This window comes from Stegodyphus dumicola, chromosome 2 (genome assembly GCF_044657685.1).
Source record: "Stegodyphus dumicola isolate Sdum_Otavi_A_Nest chromosome 2, ASM4465768v1".
NCBI lineage: Eukaryota > Metazoa > Arthropoda > Arachnida > Araneae > Eresidae > Stegodyphus > Stegodyphus dumicola.
Window position 1 is genome coordinate 28,384,583 of NC_140769.1, and position 20,596 is coordinate 28,405,178.

Sequence of the window (20,596 nt, forward strand, 5' to 3'; positions counted from 1 at the left end):
GGGATAAATTTACTCTCAGACAGAATGAAAAAATGAACGATTTCCTTAGTTTATGACATTTTCATGTATTTGCTTAAACCATGTCTTTGCATCGAATAATAAAAGTGATCTTTTATTAATTTGTTAAAATATGTGTTATTTCCTTAATTTATGTGCATACAAATATTTCATACGAGAAACAGTTTTCGCCAGAAAATTAATTCAGGATGAATTTGTTCTAAAATGCAATATGATAATTTTGTACGAAATTTGTTTAACCCCGACTGTCATCATCCATTTCTACAATGTAACTTGAGAGAAACGTTTCATGTTGTTTACTATTAGATCACTCAAATCAGCTGGCAATAAATTCCAGTTTTCCATTATAATAATTTAATGTTTCTCGCTGTTGTTTCGTAGTGAAATGTTGGTGGTAACTCACATTACAGTGCTCACTTGTCTTTAGGAGATACTGTACTTATACATATTGAAATGTTAGATTAAACGGACTTGTAACATCTGCCGCACTAGTCTGCTTATCCTAGTGCTATATTTTGTTCTCAGCATAACAGACCGTAAACCATGAATTGTTTTGCAAATAAAGTCTGATTCTCTTCGTTACATGCCGTCGAGACACTAGGTGTTCTCGAAAGGCGCGCAATAGAAGCTGATAAAATATTCTCAGTTGTTCAAGTAAGCGAGAGATTTAATTTATTTACAGTATGCGACTCTTGTTTTCATGAAGAAAAATTAAGATTCGGAATAATTAGTAAAAGAATCTGAGGCTCCTTAAAACTTGGGATTCTAGCCTGAAGATTTTCAGCTTAGGACGCTTTAGATTTAAAGCAATAGTAATTCTAGGCGTTAATTTGCTGAAGGAGCAGAGAATTAGAGCTTTGAAACTGATAATGAAATTAATTTACGTTTCAACTAATTTACATCTTCATTTGAACCGTATTTAATTTCCACATTCTAAAGCAACGAAGCAGAGCAGAACCGGAAACTAAAAATAACTGAATAATAGCTTATAATACAAGTTACAAAATGTAACATAAATGCGACCACAGATTCTTATACTATTCTTATTTATCTTCTAGTTTTTATTCTTTGTTCGCTTGTTTTTCGTAGACTAAATATTGTTTATGAAATTGATTTTAGGCACTTAACAACTAATGTAACTTTATTTTGATGAGGAAATATATTTGCTCTATGCGGCCCACTCACAGAACTACTTCTTTTCATAATCCGCATATCACTGTAATTCTATCACAAGGGGTAAATATTTTCTGCTTTAACTTTTTTTCTTACCTTACTTACTTCAGAAATGAAATGAAAATGAAAAATTATTTTTTATACAATAAGCTTTTATTTAAAATTGATATGGTAATTAATAACTTAAAAGGCGAAAAATAAATTAATTACGAAAAATAACTTATTTAATAATTACCTATTTTAAAATAATTTATTTAAATAGTTTAAGGCGAAAAATAATTTGAAAACATTCAGATTTTCTATTATGCATAAAGGGGCGTTTTTTCATTTGCATACACTTACACGTTTCAATAGCATTTGGGCTAAAATTATTTAAGAATAACCCTATATTTAGAATTTCCGATAGACAAACTTAAATTTTTTTTTCGTACAGTGTTGCCATTGCTGGCTTTGAAATCGTTGAGTTTGCAAATAAAAAAATCGCTAAAATTTTACAAAATTTGAAATACACAATAAATCGAAATCAAAATTCAAAATTCGCGCTCTTGTGCGCCCATATTCGGATAGAGGACTACGTTGTTCAGAATTTGATTGTTATAGGTATCGCTGTATTTTCACAATGAATAACCATGCATATATTCATGCAAATTCTTCATTATATAATTATTTTAAATTTAAAACAGGGCGATAGAATTTGGTGGTTACAAGCTGAAAAATGATTCAGACTTTATAGTGATTCAAAGCAACATCCCGTTTTGAGACTAATAGTTCTTCTGGGCTAATAACTTAATGTCATTCTGGGATTCGAATATTCTATTTCGGAAATTGGATGTAACAGCAACGTTGCAACGAGCATTTTACTGAAACTCAAATGAAAAACCGAATATCGTCAATTCATTTTTAAGTTCGCCAAGATCGCAAAATTCGTGATTAAGTGTGCCATGATGGCTAACTGAAAAGCAATTTTTCACGAGAAACGCTTTTTAACAACCCGTCTGCTTTATACTGCAAAGTATTTTTTAAAGAAATATGGAAAGTCGCTCAATTAACAATTTTATCTTATCAATTTATTCTTGTTTCAAAAGAGGAAAAAGTTTGTTTTATGACCTATGAAAATTTTGAAAAGTCAAGCAAAAACCATTGTCACGTTTCAAAGTCAAGCAATTTGACATTGAAAGTCAAATTGCTAAAAAAAATCAAGTAATTTTCAAAAACTCGCAAACAATTCAGAAATTAATTTACAATTTTCATATTCATTGATTATATTTTTCCGCTGTATTCGTTGGTACGGACAGTAAAATTCTGACCTGCTCATTTTGTTCGTTAAACAAAAATAAGTGGAGAAAATCGGTTAACATTAAATTTAAAAATATAAATTAAATTTTAAAAACAAAATCGAGAACAAAATCCATTCGCAGTGAAACACCGTAAGTGAATTAAATATAAGCTTAAAAAAGAAGAAAAATATAACAGACTGCATCACGTGGTCTCTGCCTGTGTCTTTGGGTGCGTGATTATATGTGAAAAAAAACTCAGTTGAGGAGATCTCACCTAAAAGTGTGGAAGCAAGCTCATTATCTTTTTTTTTTAATTTTGTGCAATCAAATTTATTTTTTTATTTCATTTATTTATTTATTATTATTATTTTTTTTAATTTTGTGTTTTAATTTTGAAGAGGGCGTTACAAGCTGATTACTTTTTCAAATTACGTGTGCAGCTTTCGAAAGAAAATATTTATTTTTTATCCTGCTGCTATTTTATAACTAAATTATGGCCTCCTAAATACCTTTTGTTTTAACTTTATGGCAAAAAATCTTTGTTATAAGAAAGAATAGTAAGGGTTTACTTAAACAATTTCAGAAATTACTTGAGAAGACGACTTTGTCATCCCCAAACCAGTATTGAATAATATGTATGCAGTCGAAGATAGTTAAAGGGTATTATTAATATTTCTACCTTTTTCTTATGATTTGTCAAATTAATCATGTGATCTGATTCTGAAACAATTCGCTAAGCTACTGAGAATTATCATTATTCGGAACTAATCTGCAAGTGTTTAACTATATCGAAATGTTTATTATGCTTTTCCTGCCTCTGTTTAGCTCTTGCTAGAAATCTTGCTTTACAGGGAATGTTAGCTTTTCTTTCACTTTCGATCAACTTTAAAATTCCTCAGCATAGTTTCGGTTTATTCTGCTACTCTTATATAATCCCCAAGAATTTAAAATGGTTCTACTTATTCAATCAGGAACGTCTGCTTATAATCTAATTAGAATACTTATAGTCATTTATAAATTATGATATATATATCGAATCGGATTCCCAATAACTTTCGTTCTTGCTTAAAATCTGTTATAGCAAAAGCAATTAAACAAAATCTGAAATAAGAGTAGTTCTCTTTTTTAAAATTTGATTATAATTATTTTATTTAATTAATAATTATAATTACTCTATTTTTATTAAAGCGTGTATGATTATATTTTTCAATGTGATTGGATTTCATTTTTTTCTTTCACAGACTTCAGATTATACTGTTTATTGTAGCATGTGTCACTTGTATCATGTAGCATGTGTAATATGTGTTAAAATACGTTTAAGCTTTATTCACTCAACTTGGCATAGATTTAAGCACTTTTTAAAATGCAGAAGGTAAAGCACAAATCTTTCAACATGAACGCGTCTTTCAAATTGCTGTTTTTCATGATACTTCTAAATATTTTCAGAGATTTATATCTCCTATTTAAAAGAAAGTGTATTGCATAAAATCCAGAGTTTTTTTCTGTAAACTTTCAGCAGTAATAGAGTTTTAACACATGTTGCAAATCCAAGGCTCAGTATCAAATTCTGAAAAATAAACCTTTCAGCATACACAAAAAGTTTTGCTTCTGAAATCTTCATCCATAATAACGGATATCAATATTCTCCATGACTTCTGTATGTTCTTTCAATTAAAATTATGTTTTTAGTACATCCCCATCTACATAGTTTCGTAAATGTTCTTAGAAAAATTTACTTAAAAACACTCCACTTCACCAAAATCCCCATAAGATACAATTATCTTAACGTTATTATAGATCCATATAGTTCATTAATAGGCATACATACATTGCAAAAACAACCGCAATTCTCCATTTATCAGAAGAAATACTTTCTGCCTCCTTTATTCATCAGGTCATTGAAACTTACTTCAAATGTTTAACTTTCATGTCACCAGATATTCAGATTTATGAAACTGTTCCGTTTTTTTTTCTCGAAGCACACGCTGAAAACCTGGTGTGCATTTTATAGCGATTATTGAATTTATGCTTTACATTGTTCTAAAACAAATAAAGGGCTTCATGTCTATTAAATGAATTATCACCATAGTGTTTTACGCAAATGATAACCATGCTGATTTCATGATTCAAATGAAAGAAACAAACAGTCATTCGTTTAAATTTTTTTAGAAGGATTTACTTTATTTAAAGATCCTGTATGTATAATATATAATGATAAATTCTGAAACAGTGTGCAATAGTTCTTCTCAAATTATTATAAAACCAATTAATATTTTTTTCTCCTCAGGTTTGTGGCAGTGACACGCCCATTACGTCCACGTATGACCAAAACGCTTGCTTTTTCCATCATTTGTCTAGTATGGTCACTGAGTGCTATCCTTTCAGTGCCATCTGTATTGTACGCAACCACAATTACGTACAAATATGTGAACCAAGGACAAAGGACGCTCTGCTTGTTAGTTTGGCCAGATGGAGAACCTGGACAATCGTACGCCGACCATGTGTGGGTAACATTTCTGTTTATATGTTATATTCAAAGTGTGTCAGAAATATGGCTACATGTAGCTAATGCTATTGCTATATGTATTGTAAAATCGTCCATATCGTTCAAATCGTAAAATCGTCAAACATATATAAGTACCTCTGGTATAACATCACTATTGGGAATGTCATCTGGTCGCATAACAATATGCATATGTTATATTGTTTATATCTGCCTCCCCCGAGATGTAATTACTCCTGCTATGTACATCGTTTAATGCCACAATAATAACACTATATAAATATGTACAAGTTGTATTAATTTTTCAACTGTAACATTAAAATCTCTTCTCATATAATAGTTGCACCATATAGTAATTTGCAAGTTATTTATTAGCAGTTGATTGTATCGCATGTCTTCTACGTATGACTCTACATTCCATTACTTCGATTTGCTCTATGTATTACATCCGCATTTCTATATTGAACTAGTGTACTATTTTTATCTTATATGTCACATAATATGTGCACGCATTTTTTAGTATGCGTATGTATATGTACCTCTGGTATAGTGTCACTTGTGAAGGTAGTGGGGACGCTCAACAATCTGTAAATATTACATATGTTATATAGTCTATATCCTATTCTTCTAGATGTAATTACTCCTGCTATGTACATGCTTTATTATTATGTAATACTAGTTACATGTGTTAATGCTTTTCTCTAAATAGTGGCGGGCGTGGTGCTGTACTGATTAACCACAATGGTAAAGGGACAGTGCCCACGTCTCCAGTCACTTATCACTTATATGTATTGTAAAACATGTAGCATGTGTTAGTTGTGTTGTCGATGTAAGGAAACGCACATTATATTTGAAATTTCATTTTTTTTTCATTTTAAATAAATACCATGCACTATAGCTGACATCATTAGCCAAAATTTTATCTGAACATACAGTAGCAGTCAAAGTTGCAACAAAGGTATTTGCATTTGTGGTCTCCCGTGTAGCAGTTCATTGTTGCCTAGATCATTTTAGGCACCAATACAGCTAATTAAATAATAGTTTCCTCCAATGCCAGTGAGGTCATGAGGCAGATGACACGCGGATTTGATACAGCGTTGTTGCCTACTACAGTGAGAAACATCCAGAAGCCACTCCTGAAAGGATTGGCAGTAGTGCCGGTGTAGCAACTCCAATATGGATTGCCAGCGTTTGAATTAGCGAACAGTTTGATGCACAAAGTGAGTCTATTTGACATTGGTATGTACTGGTCTTTAATTTCAAAACTTGGCTTTCAAGTATCCTTTACTCACGTCACTTGCTTGGCCTTTAAACTTCATATAAAACATGAAGCGACATTTCTGATTCACTGTATACAGAACTTTATTATTAAAAAAACTTTTTATAATTTTAACTTCTTTGTTATTTGACTCTATTTTGTGTAATATTAGTACGGTAAAATGCACTTTAATAATATCAATATTAACATTTTTTTAATTACTTACCCAATTTAAAAGAAGTTACAATTTAAAATTTTATATAAGAATCGTATAGATTTAATATTGTTATTGTTACATTTTCTTCAATTATCTAAGAATGGGAATTATGACATTCGCTCACAATTTCTTTAACTTGGTTTCTATACTTTCCTTCTCTAGTTTACACATCTTAGTTGAAAGTTTGAAACTTTGAAATAGCGTATATTAGTGTATTATTACACTTCTTACATTGGTATCCGAATAATGTAGCATACTATTTATCTTTAAATGTATGAAAATTATGCTAATTTTTTGTTGTTACTTTCTTTTTAGGTACAATATCATATTCTTCATCGTAACGTATGTCATTCCAATGGTGTGCATGGCCTTCACATATACATGGGTAGGATGTATTTTGTGGGGAAGTAAAGTTATTGGCGAGAATTCAGACCGCCAGAATGAAGTCGTAAAAGCAAAGCAAAGGGTAAGGCTTCATAATTTTTTATTGCCCTTTATTATGGCTCTTTATATCCCTCATTTCAATTTAAAATACATGCCGTCTTTAACATTATGGTGATTATCATAGGCCAGTTTCCTGTTTCTCGTGGCATAATATCGTTCTACACACTGTGGTGTAACCTAAGCAACGCTTTTCAGTCCTAAAACGATTAAATAACTGCTAGTTTGTGTCACTGCCAACAAATGCTTCAGAAAAGCGTTTCGGACACCTGGCTTTAAAAACAAATTGAAAATGCAATGCCATTTTAAATTGGAAAATTACATCAGTTACAAACTTTTTAATAAAAAATTTACAAAGTTAACATACAGTGTTTTTAATTCGAAATGATTTCATAAACTTTAAAAAATAAAACTTTAAATAAAATAAATTATTAAAGTTAAGTTAAATAAAACTTTTCAATAACATCCCAATCCAAAATCTACTGTTTCAGAATGCCACAAATATTTAACAGCTTAATGGCATTAAACTCAAAAGTACGTAAAGTCTACTCAAAATTCTGCAAGCCATTACTATATTCCTTGGCACTTTATAACAATATCCTTCGCAGAGTTTGATTTCGGAACGTAGATACGATATCATATTTATCAATGTAAATAAGGGGCTGAATAATAAAATGCATCTGCAAAGGAATATGTTACTACATTCTTGCACCTAAAATTGCATCCACTAAGTTCTATAATTATCCATTCCAGCTATCATCGTCACAAATCGGTTTGTGGTAAATGGGTCTAATTTCGTAATACCATTCGAGTTACAAATAGCCGAATTTATTATTCATAGATTAAATTCGAAATATTTTAACGAAAATATATTTGTAATAATGGCATAATAAAAGCTGTTGAACTGAATTTTATGGCTTGAGTACGTAGAACATGATATTTAATAAATAATGGTAACACACAAAAAGTTAAACAAACGCCCCTTTGTAAGTCATTTAAAATCTGAAACCTTTCAGATTTGTATTTTATTTTTTTTTATTTTAAGCTTCACAGAAATAGGGGGAATTAACAAAGAAAATCACTGTCGCTGAACATACGAACATTATTCTTTCTTATCAGTATAGCAAGGAAATACGTGTCACGGTCTTTCATGCAGTTCGTTAATTTTCTGTGTCACTTAGAAAGCCATTTCATAACAACTTCATATTGATAACAGTTAAGGAGTAACTATTTTAATTTAAACCTGCTTTATTGCCATTAACCGTATGATTATTAAAACAATGGCCTGATTTCTGAAAAACTGCCTGAATTCTATACATTAACTTAGAGACTCCAAACAAAATTAACTGGGATGATTGTTTTACAGTTTATCCGATAGTTGCAATATTAAAAATCTTACGATGACAGTTTTAATGATTAAGAGAGGATATATGAGAAGAATTCATCACTAAATAAAAATATCTCTAGTGGACACCACACGACATTCCAAACTATTAAATTCCAAACATATTTTGCTGCACTTCATTTAAACTTATTATTTCGAAATATATTATATTTCTCATTCGATGAATTCATTTCTCATTTCGCAGTTTTGCAGCAGGGCAAATATACGTTAAAACTCAAAACATGTTCATTAAAAACTGTAAAATAGAGAAAAACCTGAAACACTAAATACAGTTAAAAACAATTAAAATAATTTTTGCAATTAAAACTAAAGTTTCCACTCAAAAAAAAGAAATTCAGCAAGCGGACAGGAAGACCAAGATTTCGGTACATAAAACTGAAAGTTAACTCTTGGTCCCACTGGGAAAAAAGACAGTGAAGGTGGTGCACTAACTGACTAAATTTCTCTACTCTACGTTCACATGTAAAAAATGGCGGCCTTGTTGGACCTAGTGCCACGTCTAAATTATTGATAATTCTACAAATATTGCATGCAGATTAACTAAAGGCATAAAAGCCTTAACCTAAAAATAATAACAATATAATTCAACCACTTTTAAAGCAAAAAATGCGCGATTTACTTACATTTAAGAATAAAAACACTGAGCTCGCTGAGCCGGGTAGCAAGGTGGGAAAATATATATATATATATACATAATCTAAATGCGCATATAATATATATATAATATATATACATAATTAAACTAATGAAATGGTAGTACTCCTATCAAAAATGCCAATTAAGTAAAAACTAGGAATTACAATTTGAAGTCAGCATTAATTCCATTCAACTAAGTCATCAAAACACCAAATACTAAAGGTACAAAATTAGAAAATAAAGAAATAATAAAGAAATTAAAACATAGAAGAGAAAGAGAGAAAAAGAAAAAAGTAAATATTTGTATGTTTTGTATGTAAAAATTGTATGAAAAAAATGTAAAAATGTAGAAATTGAACAATAAAGGCATGAAAGAAATTAAGTAGAAAATCAGTGCAATCCTTTAATTCCTGTGAATTATGGATTGAAGAACTGTTGTGTAGAGGAGGCACTTAAAACTTTGATGAACTATGATGATTCAATAATTTAAAATAGTTCATCAGTTAATTTTGGGTGAACAGAAACACAATGGTTTTCCTAACAAGCTGACTCAGTTGAAATCTAATCGACTGCTCTTGAAAACGTTTGATCCGATTTTTACTGTGTTCCCCTTCCTTTCCTTTTTTATATATTTTTCTATCTCTTTTGTTTTAGGCCTTTCTTCTGGTTTAAATACACTTAGGTGATATGGTCTTTTTGCATTTGGGGGGGGGGAGGAGCTTTAGGGATCGTACTAGTTTTATATTTCATTTCTTTCACGTCTTTGTTGTTTAGGTTCTAAATTCATAATTTTTGTATGTAATTACGAAATATTTCTGCAGCATTTTGTAATAAAATGATTTGGAATATTTTTGTTGTAACTACTTTCTGTAATACTTAATATACTTGGTTCGGCCGATTGCAACGAAAAACGGAAGTGCTTAACTACATGTTATAGCAGTTCCATATACAAAATTTCAAAGTTCTACAGTTCCTCATTTCTAACTTATGCCACATACATACATACATACGTACGTATGTGTAGACGTCACGAAAAAGTCTCTTCTGAATTCCTTTTGCAATCCGTTTTCGGGAAAGCAGATAATTGCTTCCTTTGTTTCATTTACTACAGTACATATTTAGTTTCCTTATCGCCCATCAAGAAGCCATATCAATGTCGTTATGCAAATGATTAAATGTGTCGACATAACTGGATGTTTCTTTGCTGTATTTGAAGGAAACTTGTTTCTTTTATGGCAAAAAAGCGTTAGCTCGTCGTATCCTGTTACAAGAGATGAGATAGGCTGCTTGGTTTCCTCATTAATCAGGAATGACGCATCTGGGCCAATCGGAGCGCGGATAGTAACGATGTATTTGGGTGCTTTGCATCCAGTTGTGAGGAATTTTCTTCAAAACGTAATCCGCTTTTATCCTTACAAAATGATCTACCAGCAACAACTGCAAAATAAGGATTCTGAAAAAAGTGTTCCATTTACTTTAATGGCTTAGACCAAGACGAAAATGGAAGATTTCTTTTCTGAGGCATTCCTAAAACAGATTACGTCCACTTTTACCTCGACGTCCACTTTACTCTTTCTTCTCGATGGGATAAACTAGTTTGTAAGATAAAGTAAATCTGTAAATTAAACGAATGTGTAAATGTCTCTAAATTCCTTTTCAGCGCTGCAAATCTATTAAAATCTTCACGTCGTGTTTTCAATCTTTATAGCTGTACAATTCTTATTAAACGTTTCCTGTAATTTACATTTTTATAAACTGTTCCTCTTATTTTGACTTTCGTTACTTCATAATATAAAAAATTTCGTTAAAAAGTCGTTCTTTAACACAGTATTAATTTATATATTTTGTATTAATTTTTAAAAACGCTTGAAATCTTTTATACTTAGTAAACCTGCTATTATAGGACTTGTAAACAATTCCAGAAAAATGAATTATATGAATTATTTCACCGAGCACGGAAATAATTCAAGTTCCCGCAGTGGTTCCTATTACATGCGCTTAGCAGAACGCGAATAATTTCAGCAAATTGAAATAATTGTTGTTATTCAAATAATTGTTGAAATAAATTCAATTAATTATACTGTAGGGCCAATAAAGTGTAATAATAAAAACTCCAAAATAAGCCACACCAGTTCAAAATTTCATTTGCTTTAAACAAGGAAGCTAAGAATCATCTAGGCTATTTCTAATTCGAAAGCAAATTACTTATCGGCTATTTATAGACCTGTATGAACTATATGATGAAAGTGTTTCAAAAGAAATTTTGCAACAAAAAATATTGCCAAAACTTTCTTAATTTTCTGAGGAAAAGAAATGCGTTTTGAGGGCAGTGCCGGATTAACTACAAACGAATAATAACAAATGTCTAAAATCCATAATTTGGTGGGACCCACCTCCGTACAGAAAGAAATAAAAATAAATAATAATATTTTTAATGAAAATATTTTATTAAATCTTTAACAAGATATAGTATGTATATTGTTGGAAAATAGCATAAGTGAATTTCGTCATAATAAGGCAATTAAATCCGCTTCCATGCCACATTTCATCACTGGTGTATAGCCTGCGAAAGGTACGTGACATCTCCAAATATCTATGCAGAACTTCTGTTTTCAGCGTTTAATATTCGTGTGTCTAGCAGTTGCTGTTTCATCGAGTAATTTCACGTAACGACACAATTCAGAATTTAAAAGAAAAAGAGGAGGTAGAAAACATTATGCAAACATAACCATCTTTAATGAATGAATAGAAACATATTGAAGACTTGGATTGGTATTAAGATTAAGAAATAAGAAAGCAATAAAAACGTTTATAAAAAGTCCGAATGGTTTAAGATTTCAACTGTCCTCCAAGAGGCTTTGTTTAAGTTTTTTGCGCTCTCGCTGAGCCCGCAGTATACCGATCTACTACTGTATTCTCGCTTGATATATTGTATTTAAAGCTTTATTATTGAGCATCGTTTTCTTCCCACTTACCCTAAATCAACAACAGTTCTACAACAAATCGTAATATAGTTCAACAACAAATTCCCGAAATTTTTAAGAGCTGCATATGGTTAGAAATCCCGACGGACGCAGTGTTAAGTATGGGCTTATATTTTAATAATTTTTCAGCCATTTTTCAGTTCATCATATCAATATTCAGTTTTCTTTATAAGATGGCTAACAACGTTTTTCGCCTTTAAACAATTATTATTTTATTAATGTTTGTATTCTAAATAATAATAAAAGTTTCAAAAGGCGTTACTTAAATTTTCATTAAAAGTAACTTATATGAATGAAGTCCTATTTTCAATTTTGTGTAACCCCCGTTAGAAACTTAATACGGCACTTTTTACAATTTTTGTAATAGTTTGAGCTCAATGTGCAATTTAATATGTAGTGATTATTTTTCTAAGCTACAATTATTACAGAACGTTAGTGCTTCAGAGAAACTTGCTGGTGAAATTCAAGTTATTATTAAGACTTTGATATCGACATTAATGTTGCTCACGTTCGGGGATCCTGGAAATTTTGGAAACAAAAGGCTGTTTGCTTTGGCAAAGTTAGCCACGAAACGTCACATTGGTTTAAATCTCCATGCTCCTGTTACTCATTGGTGGCACTTTTATAGAAATGATGCCGTCTCTATGTTAAACAGAGAACATCTGACTTCACCAAAAGCACAGTGGACCAAAATCTTTTTCTCGGCAATTTTGCACAGAATAAAACTTGTTCGGTTTTCAACAGATTTTAAAACAACTCAGTTGTTGACTGGATATGATAATTTAAAGAGCTATTTAAAGCGATTTGGTCTTGTTTGAAGTGCTTTGTGAAGCTTCATTTGCGGCTATAAGGATGCTAATCAATTCTTCTTGAGTGCATGCATTATGTCCAGCAGAGGACGAAAATTCATGCAACTTTGAAGCACCTGTCTGTATCTTGCGAACTAATATTTTCTGAACATCTTCGGACTAAAGAGACAATTTCTGCTTTTCGGAATCTCATTCTTAGCCCAAATTGGCTTTAGACCTTAAGGACTGTTAGTCACAAAATGGCATTTTGCGTCGTTTCACTTTTCTGCGTTGCTTCACTTTTCAAACTATTGAAACCAAATATTCTCACTATGTATTATATATACGGAAACTCAATAATAATGAATCTGCATGAATACATGAATATTTCTCGCATTGTGAAAAACCAACGATGCCTCTAGCCATCAAATTTTTAATAACGTAGTCCTCCAACCAAACATGGGCACTTGAAAGTTCGAATTTGTTTTATTATCTATTTCAAATTTTTTAAAAGTTTAACGAATTTTTGTTTAACAGACTGAACAATTTCAAAGCGAGCAATAGGACACTGTACTAAAAAAATTTTTAAAGAGAAAAGAAAGAAAAAAAACATTTTATCTCCGGCGCACGAGACTGTGTATCAGAAATTCTAAGGATATGCTCTTTCAAATATTATGTGATACTGCAGTTGATTTGAATTTAATGCTGTCGCTTAAGTGCAAAGAACATGATATTTAATAAATAAAGGTAACACACAAAATGTTAAAAAACGCCCTGTTGGGCGAAATATAAAATCTGAAAGCTTTCAGATTTTTGTTTGTTTGTTTGTTTAATATTTCCTTTTAAGTTTTATTGTTTATTACTTTAAGTTATTTAATGTTGTTTTAATAATTTCTCCTTTTTCAGTGCTATTGCTCATTTGCTTATTTTGTTGGTGCTTTAAATTACTTGTGTAAGCGTCATGGTTTACTTTGCGAAAACACGAGGAGTTGAAATTAGAATTCACAAAACAAAAAATAAGTATCAGATCTGCTTCGAGACCAACGTTAAAGACCTTTGTGACATCATTTTTCAGATCCACCGCAACTACAAATTCACATAAATTCCCAACAAAAGTCAGTAAGAATATCACATAATACTTATTCATTTTAGCATTTATAATGGAAATTTGCAAGAGGAAAAATAAACTTAAATCCTTAAATAAATTCCAAAATAATTACAAATATGTTTTAAAAATGTTGCTCATGTCAGGATTCTAAATAGAATAGCTGATAACATAATTAATCAAGGGTAAAGTGAACTGCTTCGATTATCAAATACTCTTTGCAGCTAATTCAGTTGTCAAACACATAGCTAGTGCAACTAATGTTAAGCCTGAATATCATTAATAATTTTATTCCTTAACTTTATCTAAGCTAATAATTTTGAACACTGACACAGATGGCATGTTCAGTAATTAGGAAATTATTTAGTTTTAAAGATTCTTCTGAATTCTTATGAATTCAGTAACTCTGTAAATGTTATCGTATATTATTTTGTGGCAGTGAAAACATTACCTTTAGACTTGGATTTAAAATTCATCTTTCCTGGAGAAAATTTCCTAATAAAAATTCAAACCAAAACATATGTTTGTAATTCTGCGCTAAACTAAAGGAAATACTATATAGTTTAACATTTGTGCAACGTATCATGTTATATATTTTATTCTAAAAATTTCTTCTGCATTCTTTAAATATGTAGACTAGCATACGCATTGAATTTTCGTGTAATTTAATAGGAATTGATCTGACATAGTTTCCCTCTCCATTTCATATGGCTTTTGCCATTTCTATCGCAAACTAAAATGCCTTGTTTTTGAACTTGAAAGTTTAGATCAGACTTGAAGATATTATAATAATGAGCGTTAACACCTTCCTCGTCACGCGAACTAGATTAATAATTTATAAGTTACTTACAATGGGACTATGATTAAAAGAATGAAACTTTACGACATGTCCATAAATTATCTGACATATCATTTGTTTATGAAAATCAATTACCTCCGTGGGTCATGAGAATGAATATTTAATAAGTAAAAAATCGATTGCTTGTTAACTTCGCTGAGTATTTTACCTTCGCTAGACGTTAGCCACTATTTGACATTAATCTTAAATAAAAAAAAGTACCTTGGTTCTTGTTTTGGTCATGAATTTCATGAAAGAATGGTTGCCAGAGCCTCAAGAAGATTATACTTCTACTTGCAATCCAATTTTGAGGAATAGCATCCCGGGGGAGGGGATCCGAGGGTCTCCCATCCTCTCCTCTTCGACCAAACCACACGAAAAAGTCAAAAGCTATTGGTACTCTTCTTACAAAGCGACTCATTGTATAGTTCTGAATAAAGACACTGTTTAATTTCTTTCCTAAAACTAAGCTGCGACTTTCTGTTCAAGTAGTCGATGATAAAAGATTACTCATTCTTATGAATTATCTTTAACTTCAGCCGAAATTTATGGACGTTAACTTAAAGTAAATTGAAGGTTGGATTTAAGTGGACTAACTTTCTAACTGATAGTTTTCAGCTAATCAATTTAAATTTCTTTGACATAATGTTTTCTATTTTTCTGTCTGAACGACTTCATTATGATTGATTTTGGTAAAAACTCTCTTTTCATGGTTTAACTCTGTTCTCACGTATTTTAACTTCCTCATGGCCTTAACTTTTCTTATATTTTTTAACTTCTAAACATAAAATTCCAAATATAGATGAACTCATCGCCAATGGCAAAACTACTGCGGGAGACGTTGTTGTGGAATCTGCAACAAGCGTCAGTCTGTTTGGACCAGACTGACGCTTGTTGCAGTAATCAAAATGCTCAAGTAAAGATAATCATAGTCAAGTGTAATTTCCTATAATCAAATTCGTCACATGCCAGGATCAGCAAAAATTCTCCTTCGGCTAATCTGAAAAGTCTCTAGAACACCACGAATCAAAATAAAATTAATATTTCCGCTTACAGCAATAAATACATTTGCTCTGGCAAACGACTGAGGATAGTGAATTACTCGCCAACCCTTAACTGACCAATACTGTTGAATTCATCAAAAAATCAAAGAAAAATCGAAATCTAATATTCTAAAATTTCAGAAGCTCAAGCGTCTGAAATTAACTCTGAAGCCTCTTCAAAATCACTTATGTTTCGAACTACTTGCGATAGCTTGAAATAAGTACGTTGAACAACCAAGCGCGGCTGATGTATATTCATACAGCAAAGTACAACGAAGGCCGAATGCTCATGACTAGGATGACTTTTAATATCCCATAAAAAATTCAAATCCTATTAGTAGTGATGAACAAGAAACGAAACAGAAGGTTCCTTCTTCTTTCCAATTTTCCAAACGCAGTTCTAAGGTCCTTCAAATTGCTGTCCAACACTGCAAATTGTGATGGAAAAAAACGTTCTCAGCCTCTTTATAACTTAGAAATCAAGATTAGAAAACAAAACTTTGCAAATCATTGCAAATGCAATATTAAGATATTCGATTCACAAACTTATAGGCAGGTTATCTGCTACATGCTGTGACAGCAACAGCTACGAATACTGTAACTATACCTTATCTAAGATTAGCCACCTCAAAGTTGTCTTGCGTTGTCTTTCACTGTACCGAGGTTAGGTAAATCATTGACAAACTTAGTAATGAGAGAGTTTAAGTTACCAATTGGTAATTTAAGTAATAATAGAAAAGTAGTAATAATTAAGTAGTTGTAGAAAAAGAGGAAAACTCTTCCAATTTTCCTTGTTTGTCTGCAAATTTTGACAGAACCCACACAGGTAATTGGAAAATTTTTCTGCTTTCCCTAAATTTTCTGCAAATAAAGGCTCCACTTCCTTTTCTAAGGAGTATATTACTGTTTTATGGCCATAAAAGCATACACTGAATATGTTTCATTGTGAATAAACCATGGAAGCAACCACGTCTGTAACCGAAGAGGTTTTGAATGTCCTCAAATGGTAAAGAACATCAATACTGTCATAGACTGAGCAGTTAACAGGCATGAAAACTGTTGTCAGATATTGCTAATTACAGCAGATTAGTTCGTTTATCTGTTCATCTGAAACTTTAAAATGTACAAAGCATAAGACTTAAAAATCGATGAATTTAAAGACATTTTAGAATATCATAAATATTTTCCTTGTCACAGAGAAAGATATCACAATTATCATTGTCATAAATTTCAGTACAGATGGGAGATGGTTGCAATTTATACTAAGCACTCATATTCTTCTTGCGTTCTTAGCAATGCTAAATGCAAGATTTATGAAGCTTTGGAAGTCTCGATAAACATTCTAAGGTGGTTAGATCTACTAGATAACAGAATTAATGTCTGTCCTTTTAACCAAATACTCAACTCCCCCCCCACACACCTATTCTTGGAGGAGACATTAATACAAAGGTTTTGGAGATGTAGCTTGTCAAGTATTTACGCAAACGGAATTCATCAGTTCATGGCATTTTATCAATATTTTCTATTTGGAATAGATGAACCAACATACAACTCGGATTCTCACAACAGTAATCTAGATATTCTGGATATTTTTATTTCTACTACCAACAACCTCATGGTGCTCAGTAACTCAGTAACGTAACTGAGTCAATCTCTGATTATGTTCCGATAAATTGCAGCCCTGGGCCTATAACACGGCCTTAGATACTGAGAACATTACGGACTTAAGACTATATTAAAAACTGTTTTTCAAGTATCCCCTGCTATTGGATCGCTTAAATCTAAGAACCAGTTTGACTCAGCCAAGCAGATTTCCAAATTCAAATCTTCCATCTTATAATGAATCTTCTAGTCATTTAAGAAAATTTTCTTTCCTGTCTACCTTCTCGAAACATTTAAAGATAAAATAAACATGAAAACTAGGTCTTAAAAAACATGTTTGCTGTTTTTCGGACACTGGAATTAAAAGGAAGATCTTCAAGCTGTTTCCTTTGAGCAATTCGTTATGCTTAATAAATCAGAAGCAATACGGCCCTATCATGCCGAAAATACCCAATCATCTTTCGGCTTCCAAATCCAGATAAAAGTCGTGAAGATATTGCTCGTTACAGTCTCATTAACCTCTTTTCTGAGTTGGTAATTTCTGCAGAATACAGATAAATGCCTCCGGTCTTTCGAAAACTAACCCTTAATAGTTTGTATTTAGAAAAGGTTTATGAACAACTATGCTACCGCTAAGAACCGTTAAAGGTATCGAATCAGCAATTCATCACAAATAAATCGTCATCCTTCTTAGCTTATTGGCAAACCGCACGTTGAGTTGATCAATGTTAAAGAATTTCTCATACTTTAACATTGATCAACTGAATGTGCGGTTTGCCATTATGCTCCTTCTTATGTTAGACATCCCTAAGACCTATAATCGCGGCTGGTATCTAGGACTTATCTATGATTTAATTATATTACATTCTATTGAAAACCTCATTTCATTCATCAATTCTTTCTTTAAACAATGTCTCTCATGTCTCTTACATTCAACTAATCAGTGCTGGCTTTACTAAAAGATCCAATCACTGTTATACTTATTATACGTTAACGTTATCTGGAAATTTTCGGATGATTCTAACAGTTTACTAGTTGCTAAGTGATGTCATTATCATTTCCAATGCAAGATAACCTAACTATTTTATCATAAGACTTCAAACTAAAACGTCCAAAACTGAAGCCTGATAAGCGCTCATAGACCATTTAAATTAGAAATATGAGGGTTAAGGCCTGTGGTATAATGATCATGTTTAGCTGTACACATGCTAGATTTCTCCCAACTGAGAATCTGCAAAATGTAGAGATATATTTTTCTTTCATAATATCCTTATTTCCTTTCTGACTAATAACTAATGGAATAGAAATTACGCAAAAATAAATAACAAAAATTTTAACTGTAACTAAATTCAGCGTATAGATAATTAATGTTAAAAATTCTCGTCTATTAATTTATTCAAAAATACTTTGAAGTTGAGCTTCCGCAACATAAATTTGTAAAAATGTACTTATTTTTAACCAAATGAGCTGCTGATAAATGAAAAAAAGAATTTTAATGAACTAAGATTTAAACGAAGGTTTGATAAAAGTTAAAGATATCAGGTTCAATGTTCCGCCTTACTTGCTTGGGGAACATTCCAGAACCTGACTCGGAACAGGGAGCTTACTAAAGCTATGTTCAATAAATGTAGGAAGTAGACAAGATACACAGGAAGGGTATACGAAACCCTTTATTTTTCACTCTTTACAATAATTTCCGTACTTCGGAATACAGAGACCAACTACTTGTGGTCTGAACGTAAGAATATAAAAATATTAACTAAACTCTAACTTAACTTTGGAATAATAAACAAGGGCCTACGTGGAAGATTGGCCGTATATTAATAGGAAGCCGTATGTAGTACAGAGAACTGTTAACACTACAATACGTTTAAAATTATTAAGAGGATTAAACCTCTGGCCTGGAAGGCAACCAGCAACCGAGTAAAAACTGCTAAGGCAAGCGGCCTGCTTCGACTAACTCCTTCCTCTCTCTTGCTTGGCAAAAAGCCACAACTTAAGTACTTGGCGTTCGCCAGACAAATTTGCATAAATAAGTTAAAGCTTTTAATTCTGGCCGGAAGTAGAAAATAAGAAGTGATAGTAAAGATTTAAAATAAAATAAACGTTAGTAAAACTTAAGATCCTTACATACTTCCCGCCAGAGTTAATTAGTTTGAAACTGAGGTCTAAAACGATCTTGTTGAAAACTTTTAGCTCTAGAATCTAACGCGAGGTCAATCTTTTACAAACATTTCTCACTAGAAACTAGAAATTTAAAATAAATTTGTTTTTACATTATCAGCTCCATGGACAATCACTTTTCATATGTACTGCATCTAAACAGGACCTTTTAGTTCAAATCTGGTTCCTTCCAGAGATCTGGAAGGAAAACTAGTTTAATGAAATGTTACACAATGAAATGGCAAGTAACATGAATATTTATGTTTCTCTTAACATTCTTATTTCATTAATGACTTTATTTTAATTATCTCTCCCCGTGCTCTCTGACATGTGTTGTAAAAGAAAACACCAAACACAAATGTGTTTATGTATACGTGTTCAACACTGCCTCCTACAATCAAAACAATAACGTGTTAAAATTCAACATAGCAAGACCTCGTAACACACCCTATCTTCATCTCTAAACCCTGAGGTACTATTCTGAAAATGGCTAACTCTGAAGTGTAGCGTCAGAGAGCCTAACTACATTCATTCAACCTTTAACACATGTTCACAATACTTTTCTCTTTTTTTCTTTTTTTCTTTTTTCTTTCTTTTTTTTTTTTTTTTTTTTTTTTTCAGTCACACGAATAAGTTTAAAATTTTTGGCATTACTTTCACTTTTACCATATCACAGTATCTCTTAACATTTAAAATAATAGTTCACATTGTATGTAAGAACATATTAACATGCCGTTACTTTTACGCATTTTAAAACATACATTAGTAGTACATTGTTAACTTCTATTCTTTTCCAAGCAAGTGCCAATTCTTCTACATTGAAATACTACATTTCAAAAGTCTTTCAGACTAAAACTTCTTTCCTGCCAGAATGTTTTAAATAAAATTTATACAATAACTTTTACAATATTCAAGTATTTACACATTCCTATTATACATCAACTTTAGTTTTACGCGCGAGTAATTGAAAAACATAATACCAAAATAGGTAACAACTCATTTCTCGCCTTTTTGGCGATAAAGGTAGACCTCACATGAGGTAAAACTTCTTGAAATCTGCCACTTGCAGTAAGAATGAAAGATTAACTTAAGTTTGCAAAGTAACATAAAATTTTACTTATCTTTGTGATATTCGGACATTCTTT

At 31.5% G+C, this 20,596-nt stretch overlaps 1 protein-coding gene across 1 annotated transcript in view; it reads left to right on the forward strand.

The window, feature by feature from the left end:
- Positions 1–20,596, forward strand: part of LOC118188203 (tachykinin-like peptides receptor 86C) — a 261,837-nt gene that overhangs the window by 183,947 nt on the left and 57,294 nt on the right. The window contains exons 2-3 of the mRNA XM_085810297.1: positions 4,756–4,971; positions 6,762–6,912. Of these exons, the coding sequence (XP_085666423.1) occupies positions 4,756–4,971; positions 6,762–6,912 (367 nt within the window). The remainder of the gene's footprint in view (positions 1–4,755; positions 4,972–6,761; positions 6,913–20,596) is intronic.